The sequence below is a fragment of the Dipteris shenzhenensis genome, chromosome 4 (assembly GCF_047967505.1).
Source record: "Dipteris shenzhenensis isolate YYH24624 ecotype China chromosome 4, Dip_SZ_1.0, whole genome shotgun sequence".
Lineage (NCBI taxonomy): Eukaryota > Viridiplantae > Streptophyta > Polypodiopsida > Gleicheniales > Dipteridaceae > Dipteris > Dipteris shenzhenensis.
This window is the reverse complement of record NC_141599.1, coordinates 43,380,214-43,397,711: the sequence shown is the minus strand read 5'-3', so window position 1 is coordinate 43,397,711 and position 17,498 is coordinate 43,380,214. Positions and strand designations below refer to the sequence as shown.

Sequence of the window (17,498 nt, the reverse complement as noted above, 5' to 3'; positions counted from 1 at the left end):
TTTTTTTCTCTCATAGCCCCATTTTTCTCTCCATTATTTGTCACTCCATCTGAACATAGAGGGAAAACTTGAACTTGCTCCCATGTCTTCACAATTGTAATGTTCTCACAATCGTCATGATCCCTTGTGATGCACACACTATAGAAACAAGAAAGTTTTATTGTTTTAATCAATTAGTTGTTTGAAAATCCCCATATGCTGTGTAGACCATGAACTCCTTTAATTTTCTCACAATTGTGCCGGCTTCTCCTTTACACTTCATCCACTTTCACTTCATGGAACACTCTGCGTACTACATTATTCTTAAGGTTTTGTTTACTCTATGTTAAATGCATGCCTATGGAGAGGTTGGTTATAACCCATGTTACAACATCATGGGCATCATTGAGTTTTTCTTGAGGGCATGCTAATTGGTGTTTAAACAGAACTTGCTTAATAATAGCACCGCATCCATCATGTTCACCCTTGCTATGGCTAGACCCAAAGAAATTCCACATCATGTCTAGATTGGTTAGGGATTTAAACCTTGAGACAAAGTAGAATCCACGGGCTGATTTAAATTGAGAGCCAACACCATCTGACCATACCCAATGTTGTTTTATATTTTTTGCATGGGGAAATTTCCTTTTTCAACCATTCCCAATGCAGTAGAAAAGCATGCTACACAAATAAGGTGTCATGTTCTTTAATATCATGTGAAATGTAGAAATGGTATGTGAGTTGCACTGACCTGGACTCCTGTGAGTCAGAAAGCAGATTGGCATCATGCATGGAAGAATCAAGCAAATGATTGTATGTGGTATGCAAAAGAATTGTTATCTGCTTGTTGTACCAAAGAGCGCTTTGTATCTCATCTTGTTCTTGAAATGAATAATTTTTAGCAAAATCTATGACAAAGACAATAGTGTCCTGGACTGCTTATCCTACCAGATGGCCATGAAATTGTGAAGCACATATTTTGGGATGGATTGAACCACATGACCTATAAGGTCCCTTGGTTGAGTGCTCTTATATTACTATAGCCATCTCCTTGTATCGGATCCTTCAACATTGACATTTTCAAATTCTCCTCCATTTTAGAGAAACATGGTTGTCTTACCTCATTTCATTTGGACAGACATTGAATGTCTTCTTATTTAGCTTTAAACTACAATTCTCACATGTGCCATGAATGCATTCAATCCAGTGCCACTCACGGTCTCCCTTTGGACAAACCACTGGCTCCCACAAATACCTTAGGCTACAAAATCTGCCCTCCCTTGGAACACACAATGACAATCCAAATGGCCTATAGACTGCACATTCATCAGGGAGGCATGAGCATCAATCCCCATGGAGCAATGCTCTAACAGGACCAAATCTCAAGTTAAATTATATAATGATGGGCCAGGTCAAAGTCTATGTGTGTTTTGCAACAACAAACATTCTTGAATTTTGAGTTTCTTGATGTACCAGGGCTTATAATGCTCAAAGATTCTGGATTCTGATCCAGAAACTTCATATACAACTCCGTCTGCTAACCCAACACATGCGGGAACAACAGAATTGTAAGCCCCCTTTTTTCTACTACTAAAAGAAGATAGAACACAGTCTAATTAAAGTATATAGTGAAGCAAAATAATTTTCAACCACCACGCTAGTTTAGGATAGTCACAATTTCAATCACCAAGCTGATTTAGGACACGTTTAGGACAATTAACCACTGGGCTGGTTTAGGACACGTTTAGGACAGTCAACCACCCGGTTAGTTTAGGATAGTCACAATTTCAACCATCGGAATGGTTTAGGACATTGTCACAATTTCAACCACCGGGTTGGTTTAGCCTGACGGTCTCACCTTCACATATTAGACAATAACAAGTATATTGCTTTTCATTTTTGAATTTCACAATTAGAAAATAACAATATATTGCTTTCATTTTTGAATTTCACAATTTCAATTTCAATTTATGTCAGTAAACTGTGTGTTGTTTGTCATCGGGCTGGTTTAGGACAATCACATTAAGTCCAAGCCATCCCAGTCTAGAAATAGTGATATATGACCCGAATACCAAGAAATTAAATTTAACAAATAAGTACTAAAAAACAAAATAATTTCAACCACCGGGCTAGTCAATAACTAATGTCTGTTCAACCACGCTGGTTTAGGACAATCACATAACTGGTGATTGAGCTAAAGCAACCACAGTTGCATGATGTTCTAACTATCGGGCTGATTTAGTAAAATAACAATATATTGCAAAATATATTGCTGTTAATTTTTTATCAACCATGCCATTGGGCTGGACAACAACTAATGTCTATTCAACCATGCTAGTTCAAGACAATCACATAACTGGCGATTGAACTGAACCAACCTACGGTTGCATGATGTTCCAACCACTAGCCTCAATCACATTTAGTCCAAGCTTGGTTTAAGGAATGAAACAACTAAACTATCCCAAAGCTCAATCATCACAAACAACCACTAGGCTGGTTTAGGCACCATTGACCTGCAATGTATCTAGCATGTGTATGATGTGCTCCTCAAACACCTTGCATCCCATTCGCTTCCTACAGATGTCCTTTCTATTTGGACAAACTCTTGTATTTTCGTGCCAAAACGTCGTCACTATAGCAATGACTTCTGCACTTAGGTTGTCTCTCCTTTTCTTGCATTCTGTTGAAGCCCACAGACTTCTTGGATCGGGATGATCGTGCATTGCTTCTACTCTACATTCAACCGTTGGAGCCACGTTGGTCCTTCTAATTGACATCTTCCAGATTGTGCGCCCAAGCCATTTCTCCCTTGTTTCAGGGGACACCAACATAGCTAATGTCATCCTCTTTGCACAACTAGTTGATCTAAGCTGTGCACCCCTTTCACTTTCTATAGGCCATTTCTCAGGTTAGAGAGCATTGCCTCTTGGGCATGCAGAGTTGTTGGTAGGGTTGTTACTCTACAAACTTTAGGGTGCAAGCTAAAGCTTGTGAAGACTTGATACCGATAATCACCTGAATGGCCTGATGTTGTTGCCTCAAATGCTCCCACCAATCGTGACACCACAGCTCGTGTTCTTCGCTCCGATTGCAATGATCAAATGTGTGCATCTGCAACCGCTTCTTCTCTACAAGGAGTCTTCTTTCTTCTCATTATTTCTCCCTTCATAGATATTGCAAAAGTGTCTTTCGTTGACATTTCGATACGGTGCCAGCGCTTTCTTTGATTTTGGGGGAGGGAAGGGAAGCTGGGGGACAGAAAAGAGGGGGGGGGAAGGTAGGAGTATAAGGAAGCCTGGGTTTTAAAAAAAAGGGGCGAAGGTGTAGGATGTGTGTGTGTGTGTGTGGAAGACTTTACAACACCCCTTTGCATAGTGAAAAGACAAAAGCGCGAAGCTAGACAATGAAATAGGACTAATTGCATTAAGGGAAAAGTTTGTACAAATCGGTGAATCCCTATTTATAAAGGAAACTAGCAGTGGGCTCTTTTGTAGAAATGGATTTGTGGAAACTGTATGGAAGTTGAGCTTGGATAAGTCCTGGCAAGGATCACTTTTATTGAAGAGGGGAGTCTACCTACGTGCCACCATCCAACAAGAAAACATGATAAGAACCAGGTTAACTTCAGTTGGGAAGACAGGTGTCATAAAATCTCCTCCCTTGTTATCGTGGTCACAATAAACAAGAAGCTTTGCCATAAACTTAACTAGCACGATGTTTGAAGGGAAATTTTTGAAGGGCGATTATAAAGGGAAAATGTAAAGGGAAATACTAATGAGAAAAAATACATGAAAACTTTGAGGGAATTTTTAAAAAAGGGGAGAAGGGGGAGGACACCTAGGAAGGAATGCATAAGAAATTATGATTAAGGAGAAGGGGGAAGAAACTAAAAAAATAGAGAAGGGGGAGGGACGATAGATAACTAGAGAAGGGGAAAGAAAAGAAAAAGTCTTTTTAATAAAAAGGAAAGGAACAAACCTATTAAAATCAAAGGGCAAACGGAAAGATATAAATGATTAAGAAGTAAATGTCATAATAGGGCCTTTTCTGACATCCTCTAGCAAGTGCCAACATTATAAGGGTTAATCCGCAACCCTTGGTAGCTATTACCATCATAGGTGGGTAATCCACACCCACAAGCAAAGTCCAATATATAAATCACACACAAGTAAAGTATGTAGAAACAAGAGAGAAGTATTTTAAATGGGGGAATGGAAAGAAATGTATTAAGAGGGGGTTGAAGAGAGACGTGTGAAAATTATAAAAAAAAGGTACCAGGGGGGGGGGGTGTATATATTAAAAGATAGGAGATAAATAGTTGATAAAAGGAAGGTCCCAAAAACCTTGTAAGGAGCACGGACGGAGTGTACTTGTAAGGATCAACAGCGCTATAGCGACCTGGAGGTGACGTAGATGACGCGCATCAGTCAAGGTGAAGCTAGGTACTCAGAGAGTAGTAAGGCACAGTAGCAGTACCACCCACGGGACTGTGTAAATAGGCAAGGAGATCATAGTTCATGGGCCGACGATAGTAACGAGTAGGACTAAGGGAACCATAGTGTCCTAGAGAAATCATAGCTTTACGGAGACCATAGGAATTGTAAAGTAGTGTAGCCATAGGGTCTTCTTAAATAGGCTAGCCAAGTGATCAGTCAAAGAGTCCATAGGCTTAGGCAGCGGGAAAGTTAGAAATTATGAAGGGAATAGAACACAATCGGGTAGAAAGCACGGGGAGGATCAAAAGTAAAGGTAGAATTTAAAACTATAAAAGATTTAGATTTGTTCATTCAAGTAGGCTTTAGTTCTAACTAATCTAATAGTTTTTAGACTTAACAAATCTAATGTAGGTAGAATTAACCAATCTAATATAGGAGAAATTAGAAATTTATAAGGAAATTTAATAGACGGTGTAAATAGTTTAAGGGGAAAAAAAGAGGGGGGGGGAATTAAGGGGTATTTTTATCAAGGAATTTAAGAGAAGAGTGTTGTGAAAGGATCTCTATTAGTTAAGGAAAAATAAAGAAAAATATGGAAAATTAAGGCTAGTTAAGGAAAATGAAAAAAATTAAGGAAGCAATAAGGAAAATAAGGAAAGATAAGAGACAATTAAGGACAACAAGAAATAATTAGGGAAACTAAGGAAAAATAAAGGGGGATTAAGGAAAAAAGGTAATAGCAAAAATTATTAAAAATAAGAAAGAAAAAAAGTAAATATTAGGGAAATTTATTTTTAAAAAGGGGGGAAATTAGGGAGAAATTAAGGGGAGTTTGAGGGAAAAGAAATTAGGGAAATTAAGGGGGGTTGTCGAGGGGAGCTCTAATAAGCAAGTGGCAAAAACCAAATGGCGCAAGGGATTAGTAAGTGTGTGTGTGTGTGTGTGTGTGTGTAAAGAAAAAAACTTGATTTCATAGCTATAGTGATGAAAATTTTTTATTTTGGGGCTAAGGTGCAACACTTTATTTACTGGTGGCTATATCAAGATAGTACAACTTATATATTAGGAAAAGGATTGTCATCTACTTGGACATTGTGTAAATCAATTAAGAATGGCAACCCTTTGAGTCCAATGCTATATACAATTGCCACTTACCCTTCTCTCTCTCTCTCTCTCTCTCTCTCTCTCTCTCTCTCTACACACACAGACACACACACACATATATATAAAATCACAAATCGAGCACTCCTCCATGCTTTGGAATCCCTAGGCAATCACACAATGGTGGCATATGCATATGTTGATGACTCCTTTTTCTTCCCAAAAAATACTCTTCAAGCTTGGGAAACTCTTTTACATGAGCTCTTTAATTATTTGGGTATGTTGTAAGATTGTTCATTAGTCTTAGCAAATCCGAATTTCTTCCACTCAAAGCTTTGGATGTCCTTTTGCTACTAGACTGATATAGCTGATTAGAAGCAAGCTCTTTAATAGTTGGATTATTTTAGAAGACCCTAAAGATTTATAATTTGTAGTTTGGAAAGCATTCGTTGGACAAGAGTTCTACTAAAACCTTTGGCAATTCATGAGCCTAAAAAATCTTTATATCTTTCCTCTGAAGGCATCTTTCAATCTAGGACGTCACTTCTCAGGATGGAAGAGTACTTCTCAAGCACAAAGGAATGTATTACAATGTGTCTAGCACATAATCACAACATTATTGCAATAATTTCCAATGATTTTAACATAACTTCATCAATCGTTGTGCCAATCTCTTTTTGATTGTCATAGACTAGAAGATATAGATCAATTGTGGTTAGATTCGTTTTTCATTTTTTGGAAGAAGTTCCCTAGTACACTCAAGGCTTCTTTTTTTCAAATTTGAAGTAATATAATAATGTTTTTTACCCAAAAATGTGTGTGTCCGTGTGCATGCGCCTGCACGTGCACATGTGCATGCGGGCATGTGCGAGCGTACACGTGCAAATGTGCAAGGGACGGGGAGATTTAGGATATGCTAAAGAGTTCCCCTTAATTAGCATCCTAGATACTTCCTTGGCATAAGCACCTATAAGATCTAGATTCCACAATACTAACTCAAGGGACCAACACCCTTGATTTGAAGCCAGTGCATTCAAACCTCAATCCAATATTTTGCAACTTCTTGTAAGCCAATAACTACTTCCACTTATTTTATTTTATTTTTTTAAACTAGTTCCAATGGTCTCCAAAGTGGGCTAGATTTCTTTATACATTATATCATTTGTAAAGTTTCCAAACAAGAGAACTAGGAAGACCTTGCCCCCATCACACCCATGGAAAGTTTATAGGAAGTACCTTCCTAGGATAATCCTCATTAGTCCATGAACTTGAAGGTGATCCTCATTACTCCAATACAAGTTCAGTTGCAGCAATCTCGAACAGCACTAATATTAGCAACCCAAATCAATCTTGATAGCACATCGATGCAGTACGGTGCTCCCCATTATAAATTTTATGCTAGCCTAGCACCATGTGTGGCTGAGCTTAGTGGATTCATTAGTATGGTTCTCAAACATTTTAACATTTAACCTCATCCTTGTGTTGACATTTTGACGAAGATATTAAATTGCTAGGAAGTATGCAAGTGTGCAAGCATTTCCTTAAAGATTCTCATCTTTGGTCATGGATATGCACCCCCATGGAAGCTACAATTAAGACTTAAGACACCCAATGTTTAGATTCTAACCTTGAATGTACTCAATCCACCTATGTTTTTCATTAGTCCCTACAAGTTGCAAATCTAAAGTCCAAACCTTAGAAATGGTTGATCCACAACTGGCATTGATACGACTAAGAACAACAATGTGATCATGCCCAAATGAAGGCAAAATTAAAGGTTAACCTTATACGTGTACATATGCGGTACACACACATGTATGTGTGTGTGTGTGTGTGTATGTCACACATATGTACATATCTACCTATACATGTACATACATATATGTACATAAGCATATTTCAAAAATATGGAAAGAAATTAAAGAGAAGGATCCAACCAATTAAGAAGCGTTGACTAAGGGGTCACATGGAAATGGTGACACACCAAAGGTTGGTGCAAGACTTAATCGAAAGAACAACTGAATGCATTATAGTATAGATATGATTTCTTCTTTACAAGAGTAGAGTATGTGTCTCACATGATAATTTCATTAGGTGCTAGATTCTTAATGAATGTCATGATAGTCTAAAGTTTGGACATCCAAGAATTCTAAAGACATGCAATTTGAAAAGACACTTTTATTAGCATAAACAAATAAGAACGCTTTCATGATTGTGTAATAAAGTGCCACAAATGCCAAGTGAACAAAGATGAAACCCTAATGATAGGCAAATTATTACATCCTTTAGATATTCCATCCAACAAATGGAAAGCATCTCTATGGATTTTATTATGAAATTACCTAGAACACAAAGGAGGCACAACTCTATGTAGATGATTGTGAATCAAGTGTCAAAAATGTGACGCTTCATTTCAACCAAAGCAAAGGTGTAAACTTTTAAATTAGCTGGATTATTCGCAAAGCATATCTATAGATTGAGACCACGAGGGAAGCTCAATCTATATTAGGTGTGTAACAACAAAGGCAAGGCTTAATGTAAGGAGCCCAAAGCAAGAACAGGCCCAAAGGTGGTCGAAGGGTCGTCAAAGGGCACTCACAAGATTAATGGTAGGTACGTTAAGTGAAAAGAGATGCCCTCAAAGGTCGAAACCACACAAACAAGAGATATAACGAGGGGGCAATTAATCTAACGAAGGGAGAAGGAGAAATGGGGTAGACATTGAAAAGAGTGAGGGCAAGGTGGAGGGACACGTGCACATTAATGAAATACGAGTGACAAACTAAAGATGGCTACCTTGCAAAGAGTACCCCTCAAAAATTCATGAATAGTCAAAGGGCATGCTTTTTATTGAAAACACATATACCTTCATAACAATTAGACATGCCCAATCTTACAAATTGAGCCTTTGGAAAAAACAAAGAAAAGAAAAGTACAAGAGAGTAGAGAAGGGAAGACGAGGAGTTGCCCAAGCAGAGGAACTTTCCAAGCATAAACCAACTAAATTTGATTAGTAGGAATCCCTTGGCTGAGCCCAATGCGCACCAAGGTGCAAAACTATAACAGAATTGTACAAATAAAGTTGGGAGGGGGAAAAGGGGACAGCAGCAGGTGGGTAAACTTGTTTTCATCAGTTAGCTGATTATGTGCTGGTACTCTAGTCAAGTATTTGCAGCTATAAGAAGTTGAAACTTGAATGTTGCAAACTCGGAATGCTGAGCTTAGGCTTCGTTCACAAACACAATGGTTTGAGATGAATTTTGTAAATTCAATACTCCTTGTGAGCCTTAAAATACCTAGCAGCTCAAAGTCAGGTTCCTGGTCCACCTCGAATGTAAACCAGTAACGTATCAGGAGACGATTCTTTCACTTATCTTTGACTTTACAGGGCATAAACCCCAGCAGCTCTTGTTATCCAACAAATGGGATGAATTGAAAAAAAGCAAAATTATGTATTGACGGTGGCAACTTGCTTTTTTTCTCAGTAAGCAATGTACTTCTCTGCAATCTTCAGAAGTGCCTCCTTTGAAAGGTGTATCCAAACTGTGGTTGGCTGATCACTGTAGTGGCTGCCCCTTGCCAATCCTGACGACAAATTCAGCTACAAACATAGAGGTACCTAATTGACTCCTGTAGTGAATCTTTCCCTTGCCAAAGCTGGAGAGGGCCACAGTGGAGAGAGGGCCACCACACGGCCAATAAAAATAAGAGTAGGTGATACAAGTTGAGTCGCAGCAACTTCCGCTGGCAAATCTTTCAGCTCTGCAAACACCTATATAAGAACAACCAAAACAAAAGGGACCATTAAAATGAAGATTGATTCCAGACAAATTTAGAAGTTTTAATACAATACAAGAAAAGCGTCTACCGTTCGCTGAAAGGCAGTTGTTCCCCTTTCAACAGCAGCAGCCGGAGTATCAGCAGGTAGGCCATTATTTATTAATTTTGCAGCAAGACCAGGGAGGGTAGCTAAACCCATGTACACAACAAGCGTAGAATCAGGATCTGCAGCTTGCTCGACAACAAAAAGAGGGTCGCTGCCCCCTTTTCTGGAATGTCCTGTAAGGAACCTGACACTACAGGTAAACATTGTCACAACCTTATTCCAAACCACATAAAGTCAGAGCTCAAGTGAAACCTCGATTTCAAACAGACACAGCATCAAATGCACCAGTCATGTTTAAACCTGTTTGCAGCACCTCTATGCGTTAACGGGATCCCAAGCTCTGCAGCGATTCCAGAAGCAGCCGTGATTCCTACAACCCATTTTAAATATGATCACATTGTCATATACTGACAAGACAGACCCATAGGCAGCTTGCACAACTACCACTAATTGCATGCATAGCCCTGGTTACCTGGGGACCGGGGTGCAAGCGAAGGCACCTCGCATACCTGGGATAACTTTCACTTGAATGCCCTGCTGTTGAAGAAATTCCATTTCTTCACCACCCCTTCCAAACACCTGTACAGCAACGTAACAATGCAAGACATTAATTATCCACCTCAGCATAAAGTTACGTATAGGGCTCATTTTTTTGTGAGCATAGCATAATACAAACTGTGATGACAATTCCAACAGACTCATACCGAAAGCGCAGCATTAAAGAGTACACAATCCTCCTAAACAACTGTACACCATCAGAAGTGTTGAACATTAAAAACATATAATTCTGTGAATGCAATACCCTACATGTGTTATTCCACAATAGGACACAAAATGATAATTAAACCTACAGAAAGCTCATCTCTCCAGTTTGTGCATCACGCACACAGAAACAAAACAGATGAACTCATAATTCAAGAAAATGCAATACTCTACATGTGAAAATCCAAAATAGGAGAGACAAAATGAAATAGAAAATACAATTGACATGAACTCGGAGAATGTACAGAGCACTTTATAATAGTGACAACCTACTTGGAGAATCAATGAGCTAGCAAATATTTACCAATGGATCTCCTCCTTTAAGCCTCAACACAGTAGCACCTGCCTCTGCAAACCTAAGCAGCAACTCATGGATTTCATCCTGTATGCAAGCAAACAGAAATAATTGGAGTATGTCTAAAACTTATTTTGCAAGTTAAAAAAATAAACTTAGTGTATCTTAATCTGGGCATCAGCATTGGAGATAATTGAAGACCTGCTTGAGTCCATCAAGAGGACACATAAAACCATGGCTCAATCAGTTCAGCTGCTACCAAACTTTTCCCAACATCTCAGATGATCATCCCTTCATGGTTGCACCTGCTACCTTGATCATATGCACTACTGTTACTTAAAGTCGCAGCCCAATTTTATAAATAAATCATATACAATGTGTGTACTTAGATGCTCTGCAATATATGGGCCAGTTCCATGAACACATCCACCTCAGATGATCATCCCTTCATGGTTGCACCAGCTACCTTGATCATATGCACTACTGTTACTTAAAGTCGCAGCCCAATTTTATAAATAAATCATATACAATGTGTGTATTTAGATGCTCTGCAATATGTGGGCCAGTTCCATGAACACATCCATCACCGAAAACACTAGGATAGCACGGAAGCTCAACCATCTGCCCAAAGCTCATGCCATTTTTAACCTAAGACCTATTCATGCATTCACTAGATTGTGTCTGGGTAATTTCCTTGTATACTTGTCTACACATGGAGTGCTCTCTTTAATGGTTTTGTGATCTTGAGCAATTTGTCTTCCACTGCGGGGAATTGGATGGTGAAAACATGACATGGTCTAGCAAATGTCTAGGGCAGGCCATGGGTCACCAACCAAGTTAATTTCTAACTGGAGGATGAAGTCCTTGGTGAGAAGGAAGGAGCTTCGACATTCAGTCAGATGTGTCAATCGTCTAAGTGCAGGTTGCAAGGTTGTTCCAAGGTGTGTATAGTTCAATCGTGGCAGTGTGTCATTCCAGGCAATTCCAAACTTCAAAGGTGGAGGCAAACTTAGACAGGAGCAATTACCTGATCTGCAAGGTGAAAATATGGAGCCACATGGTATAAAGAAAGACACATAAGGTGATGACTGGAGCTGAAACCCCAGCCCACAATGGATGCAACGGGTACAATAGTATCACTTGCAAATAAGGTTGAAGAGTGGGAGAACAATTATCCTAAGGAACTGTCACGGGGACATGATGGCGACATGATGGGCTAAGGGCATTAATTAATGTCCAAAGGGTACCTATGATTAAATGTGCAACAAGTGCAATTCCTAGTGCTATTAACTTAATTCCATTCACTAGGGTCATGTCTTTAAAGTGCCCCCCTAGAGGTTCCATTCACTAGGTCATGTCGTAAAAAGTGACCCCCTAGAGTCATTAAATGCCCGCGTCCACCTTGGGTCAAACTTTGCTATGTATCCTGTGTGTGTGTGTGTGTGTGTTTGAGCTGTATGGCTGACTTGTGGCACATGTGTGTCTCATCTGGAAGCACCTGGAAGATCCTGGAACCCTATCATATCCTATACTGCTGTTCTGGGTCTTCATCCCTACCAAACAGTCTCTTCGTGTGGGCGTGCGGATTTGTGGAGCTCCCTGTTGCTGGCTGTATGCATTTCTGCTGATTTCTCTGCGACAGATCTTCTCCTACTGGTGTCTCCTGTTGCTGGCATGCTCCCTGGGACTGGGCGACTTCATTCTGGGCCTTTTCTGATGGTTTTCTAGACATTCTCCACAATAGATTGTTGCATTTTCACTGTCTGAAGCCATAATCCTGGTCACCTATCTTCTGGCTCCTGTTTGGTGCTGTGCACACTGAAATTAGAGGTTGCTACTGGCTGAAATCATCAGTTGGGTGGGCGACTTCATGGCTGGTTGGTTGCTGATTGCTGATCGACTCTTTTTGTGATTCATTCTGGTGCTGGAAGGCAGTCAGGGACAGCCTCCTCCTGCCAGAATCTGCTGACTGCTGGTCGACCATCTTCTGGGGCTGTTTCAAGCTGGAAACAGGCTCCATTTGCTGGCTGAACTCTTACTTGACTCTACTGGAGTGTGCATTTACTGTTTTGCCAAGTTTTGGAAGGTTTGCCATTAGACTGGGAGCAGATTGGGTCACTAATTGTGTTACTCTCCTCCTGGGATAGCAGTGGCAAGCCTTGAACTCAATGATGGCCTTGATTAGTGAGGATGCATTGCTTGGTATGATGTTGGATCATTCCGTTTGTGGTATGCTTTGCTACTGAAGGGAACCAAGTGGATAGCACTGGGTGTTGGTCACTCGCACAGCCACTGGTTGGCATTGTACTGGGTTGCACCTACGGGTGAGTTCAGGAAGGGAGTCCCTTGTAATTGAACTAACCAGTAAAAAAAAGAAATACCGTAAGGGGCGCCAAGTGTTGGGGCCAACAGGTGTCACTGTGTATGCTTATTGAGTAGGGGCATTCTAGCCTCCCTTGTTTCTGTGATTCAGTGATGCTTTGCTGTGGAATTGTATGCTTTCAGTATTGTATTTGGCAATGGCAATGGATTATGATGGCTGTATTTTCATGTTGTGAGCAAGTAAAGTAAGATCTACTGCCCTTTGTCAGTCAAAGGCTGGTTACAGGAACTATCTCTGGCTTATATGTACGACAACAAATGCAGTGATTCTGCACATTCAGCGAGTGGATAGTAGGAAGGAAGCATGGGACATATTCAAGGACCCGTATGAGCAGAGAGGAGAGCAATAAGGAGTGCACATTGCAGCAGCTTGTAGCCAGCCCACTCAAGCTCGCATAGAGCATACACGCTGACCAAGCTAAGAGGTAGAAGGCAGTATAACAGAGTGTCAGGGTCCAATTCTAGGCACTTATGTATCAGGGATTGACCATTTCAGAGCATTTATTTGTACATGTTTTGGCTGTCCTGTGCATTCTCTAGACTATGTCTGGCTTATTTCCTTATAGACTTGTGTACACACGAAGTGTTCTCTTTGATGGTTGTATGATCTTGTGGCCAATCAGTCTTCCATTGCGTGAAGTTGGCTGTGCAAAACTGTAAATAAAGTAACACACTGTCCAAAGAGAGGATGGGAAGAGGGAAAGCAGGGGCAGCTGCAGCCGAATGAGTTGTCATTTGTGAATGTTCTCTTACATTCATGTTTCATCTCTTGCTACACATACATTCAAACAAACTTAGTAAGCAAAGTTACGCTTATGTTCTCATCAGTACCCAAAAGCATAAGCTTCCATATCGGTTTCATGGCTCCGATACTAATGTAACATACATGGAAGCCACTAAGAAACTCTGAGATGAAAGAGAGCAGCAGTAGAGGTACGGATCCAATGGGTTGTGATACTCGCTTCCGATCCACAGCACAACAATTTAGCCCCTCCAGGGCAGTGAATCATTTTTCAGGGTGCAGATAGAGTAGATTCATCATCTTCTGAGACATAGGACAGCAACACGTTGTCCTTGCATTGGGCCATGTATGGCTATATGGGCAGCATATGGACTGCCATGTGCGGAGCAATGTTGGCGTACCCATGTGCAGACCTATGTCCGGCCAATGCAGCTAGAGGCCCTCAAGGAAGGAGCTATTTACAGGCCAACATAAGCCTGCCATAAGACCCAATTAGCGGCCAGACCTGGTCTGCATAAGCATCAGGGAAAATAGGGAGAGGGTCAGCCAAATGGTGGTCAGCCTGGACTTGCATGGTCAGCCACATGTGGAGCAGGGCAGTAGGCAGGCCTAGTTCTGAGTTGGCCAGATCTGCCCAAGTCAGCCCTCTTCATAAACCTGATTGACCAGCATAAGGGGGAGAGACTGCCCTTCTCACCTCCGTGGAAGGGAGTCTTTACACTCCATTCTCTCATCCAGTTCAGTCCACTGAAGCCTCTGTAAGACACGTGGCAGGAAAGGAGCCACCATCAGTTGTAGAAGCTTGTGTCCACTGGAGAAGAGCTCAGTTTCGTCTAGCTGTAGGGCTGTAGATAGAAAACATTAGGCTGCCTATGCAGAGTACTTGATGTGACAGTTTTGTACCTTGATCAGTCCTTACTTTGAGGAGCAGGACACTTAACTATGCATTTTTCTAAATCTAAGTGTGTCTTCATCTCAACTTGAGTGCAAATGTGTGGCGAGAGACCTGAGAGTCAGTGTGATCCCGGGAATCCATCATTGAGCTACAAGAATAGCCACGTGTGCCACCCAATATCTTTCGCACAATTAATGGAAGAAGGCCCTCTACATAAGGAAGGAGACTCCAGCTCAATTAAATGTGTCTATGTCTAGTTAGTCACAGTGTGTTCAATTTCACCTTGCCGATCTACGGTTTCCTCTAATCGGATGGGCTCACCAAAATGGACAGCACAAATCACCTGTTGTAGAAGGTGAAGATGTAGAGCCACCTGGATTTGGAAAGTGACACTGGTTTGAAGCTGAAGCCCAAGGACACAGTTGATGCTGTGGGCAAGATTATAACACCTGTAGACCCAGATGAAGTTGGACAGTGTGAGGACAATAGGCACTCTCATTGATCATTCGGACGATGGCAGCAGATGTAGTGATTCCACTCATCCAATTTGCAGAGAACGCCTTCGGAGCCTTGCACAACGTTCAAGGATACGTACAAGACTATGTTTACCATGAGGAACCCAAACCTCCAAAATCAATTGCTGAAAATGAGATGGATTTGGAATACCGAGGTGAAGATAGTCAAGGATCAGCTAGAGGCGATCATTCATTACCAGCAGGAGAAACGTGGAAAAGTTAAAGCCCCCTGCCTTTTGCGAGATGGGAGATATGTTAAAGGTGCTTGATGGAGACAATGACACCATTCTTGTTGGATCTAGAAAGGGCAAGGTTAAAGCAAGGACAGAGCCTGAAGAAAAAATGGTGGAAGAAAAGGAAAAGGAGGCAAACCACAATATGTACTACCACTGGTGGGAATGTTGCTGCAGCCAATGTATGCAAAACCATGATGCTGTGAGTGTTCTGCCCCCATCTTCATGTCCACCTGCGATGACTGCTATGTTCTCAGTCCCACTGACTGAGCAAGTCCGGCTCTCCTCCACAATCATTGTAGAATCTGTAGGCTCAACTCTATGTCGGTGGCCACACCAGTCTCTTACCTCTGTACTATCATGTCCACACAAAAAAAGCAAATGCTAGGAAGGCTTCTTCAGTGACCAGTGTATGTGCTTCGGCTGCCGATGTCAACGGCCGCCAAATCCCAGGGGAGTAGAAAGCATGAATGTGCATTGCACAGCAATTAAGAGCTGATACACAGTAAACAAACTCAGTGCTCTCTAGGCAGCACAGAAAACTCCTTGCAAATTGGTGCAAATACCAAGGTCCACTGGTATTTTGGAGGGTGCCGAAAATACTTTGGTGCTTCATTGTAAAAAGATGCCAGTGAAGAAGAGCCAACAAAGTTATGTGTCCTTAAATGCAAGCTCTAGGCCTTGATGAGGACTGCCTGAGTTCTCGGCTCCCTCCAATGAAATCTTACTATCCTACGTACCATCAGACTACATTTGGCGGGCCTAATTGCTCGAGTGCACACAAGGTGGCTAATTGCACATTCAAGCTCACGTGCATTGGCTCTAATCGCCTACCTGCACAATCACACCATCCGATGCAATCTCTCTATAAACAGCAAGCTTTCTCAAACGAGCAAGACGTTTGAAACCTACTCTAAAGTCTTGTGTGATCAAGCAAGGGAAGTAGAGTTTTGTCACCTGACGGAGAGAAGCGAAGGTATTGGGTTTCCAGATCAGATATTGATCTCTGCTACGGCACAGACGTTGAAGGACAAATCACATCAAGATACTCACCACACAATCTTTTGTTACGGGGAAGCAATTCACCTGAGTGCGGCTGTGATAACCCGCTGTCTTTCCCACGTACAGGAGACGAGCACCGGCATGAACAAGTTCCAAAATTTCTGTGGAAACTAGCCGATCGTACAAGACCAAGTCGGCTGTCTGCATCAGCCGCACTGCTTTTAAAGTGAGGAGGTCCGGGTCGCCCGGTCCAGTTCCTACCAGGAAAACATTTCCAGGATCGCTCCTCCTCGTGCCTCTAGTGGCCTGGCTTCTCTCTTCCTTGCGTAGCAAATCTAACAGTTGCCTTAACTCAGGTAATCGACTGGCTATGTCGTGCTCCGCTTCATTGCTACGTGAGGAGACCGAGCATTCCTGGTTCTCGTTGAAGCTTCTCTCTGCGAGCGAAAAAACAGTTAACAGTAAGGTGCGTACTTACGGTGCTCTAAAGGCAGGGAATAAATGAAAATGCTATTCAAGGAGCAGAGACCTGCATGGGAAGCACGATCCAGTTGTGCAATGAAGTCAAGCCGTCCACCACCTTGCGAGAGTTTCACAGAATGGCGCTCTGTGAAGGGGGAATGGGATGAAGAGGGGAGAGAAGCGAGCGAGCGAGGGGGGGGGGAGATGCGATCGAAAGGGAGGGAGGGGGAGAGCTTGGAGGCGGAGAAGGCAGAGGAAAGGTCAGAGACGAAGAGCTCAGAGGCAGCAGCCATAGCCACCATCGCCATAGAGAGGAGTTTCAGAGAAGGTTGATGAACATTGAAAAGAGCAACTTTGAGCTTTGATATATGATGATGATGATGATGATGATGATGATGGTTGCATTTTGGGCTTGGCTTTTGAGAAGAATGTAAAGCCATTCCTATTTTAAAATCATCACCAATTTGCCGCTTCACGCACTCCTTGACCTAGATTCCATCTCGCCCAATACCGTCCGACTAGCACCTAGAAGATCCTCCTCCCAAAAACCGCCTACATAGAATCCCCACGTTGCCCTCCCCGCTAGCCTTGACGCCCGGGAATGGCCACATTTTGGCCATCTCGGTCAGATTCCGCCGAACTTTCGCTCCCGACCTGTCATCGATCGTCGAAATCCGGATCAATCCAGCCGGCTTCCTCCTCGGAATGGCCTCCCCCCCTACCACCCCTCAAAGGGCATTCCCAGGCACGCAAAAGATGCACTCATGGAGAAAACGAAGTTGTTCTCATGTAGTCTCGTCGTCAATCT

At 41.9% G+C, this 17,498-nt stretch overlaps 1 protein-coding gene across 1 annotated transcript; it reads right to left on the bottom strand.

Annotated features, from left to right (window-relative positions):
• Positions 1–8,545: 8,545 nt before the first annotated feature.
• On the bottom strand, positions 8,546–17,021 carry UPM1 (urophorphyrin methylase 1). Its single transcript, XM_087373332.1, has 7 exons — positions 16,758–17,021; positions 16,313–16,665; positions 10,469–10,546; positions 9,912–9,981; positions 9,703–9,772; positions 9,385–9,592; positions 8,546–9,288 (listed from the first exon to the last, which is right to left on the bottom strand). Exons 1-7 carry the CDS (start codon positions 16,996–16,998, stop codon positions 9,136–9,138), a joined length of 1,173 nt encoding a protein of 390 aa, XP_087229458.1. The 5' UTR covers positions 16,999–17,021; the 3' UTR covers positions 8,546–9,135.
• Positions 17,022–17,498: the final 477 nt, after the last annotated feature.

What these genes read in the sequence shown, in the direction of transcription:
- UPM1 (XM_087373332.1), bottom strand. Translation starts at nt 16,998, where the DNA reads ATGGCGATGGTGGCTATGGCTGCTGCCTCTGAGCTCTTCGTCTCTGAC. An exon ending in GGATCGTGCTTCCCATGCAG is followed by an intron (nt 16,666 to 16,757) that starts GTCTCTGCTCCT and finishes TTTCGCTCGCAG; the next exon opens with AGAGAAGCTTCAACGAGAAC. An exon ending in GTTATCACAGCCGCACTCAG is followed by an intron (nt 10,547 to 16,312) that starts GTGAATTGCTTC and finishes GCTTGCATACAG; the next exon opens with GATGAAATCCATGAGTTGCT.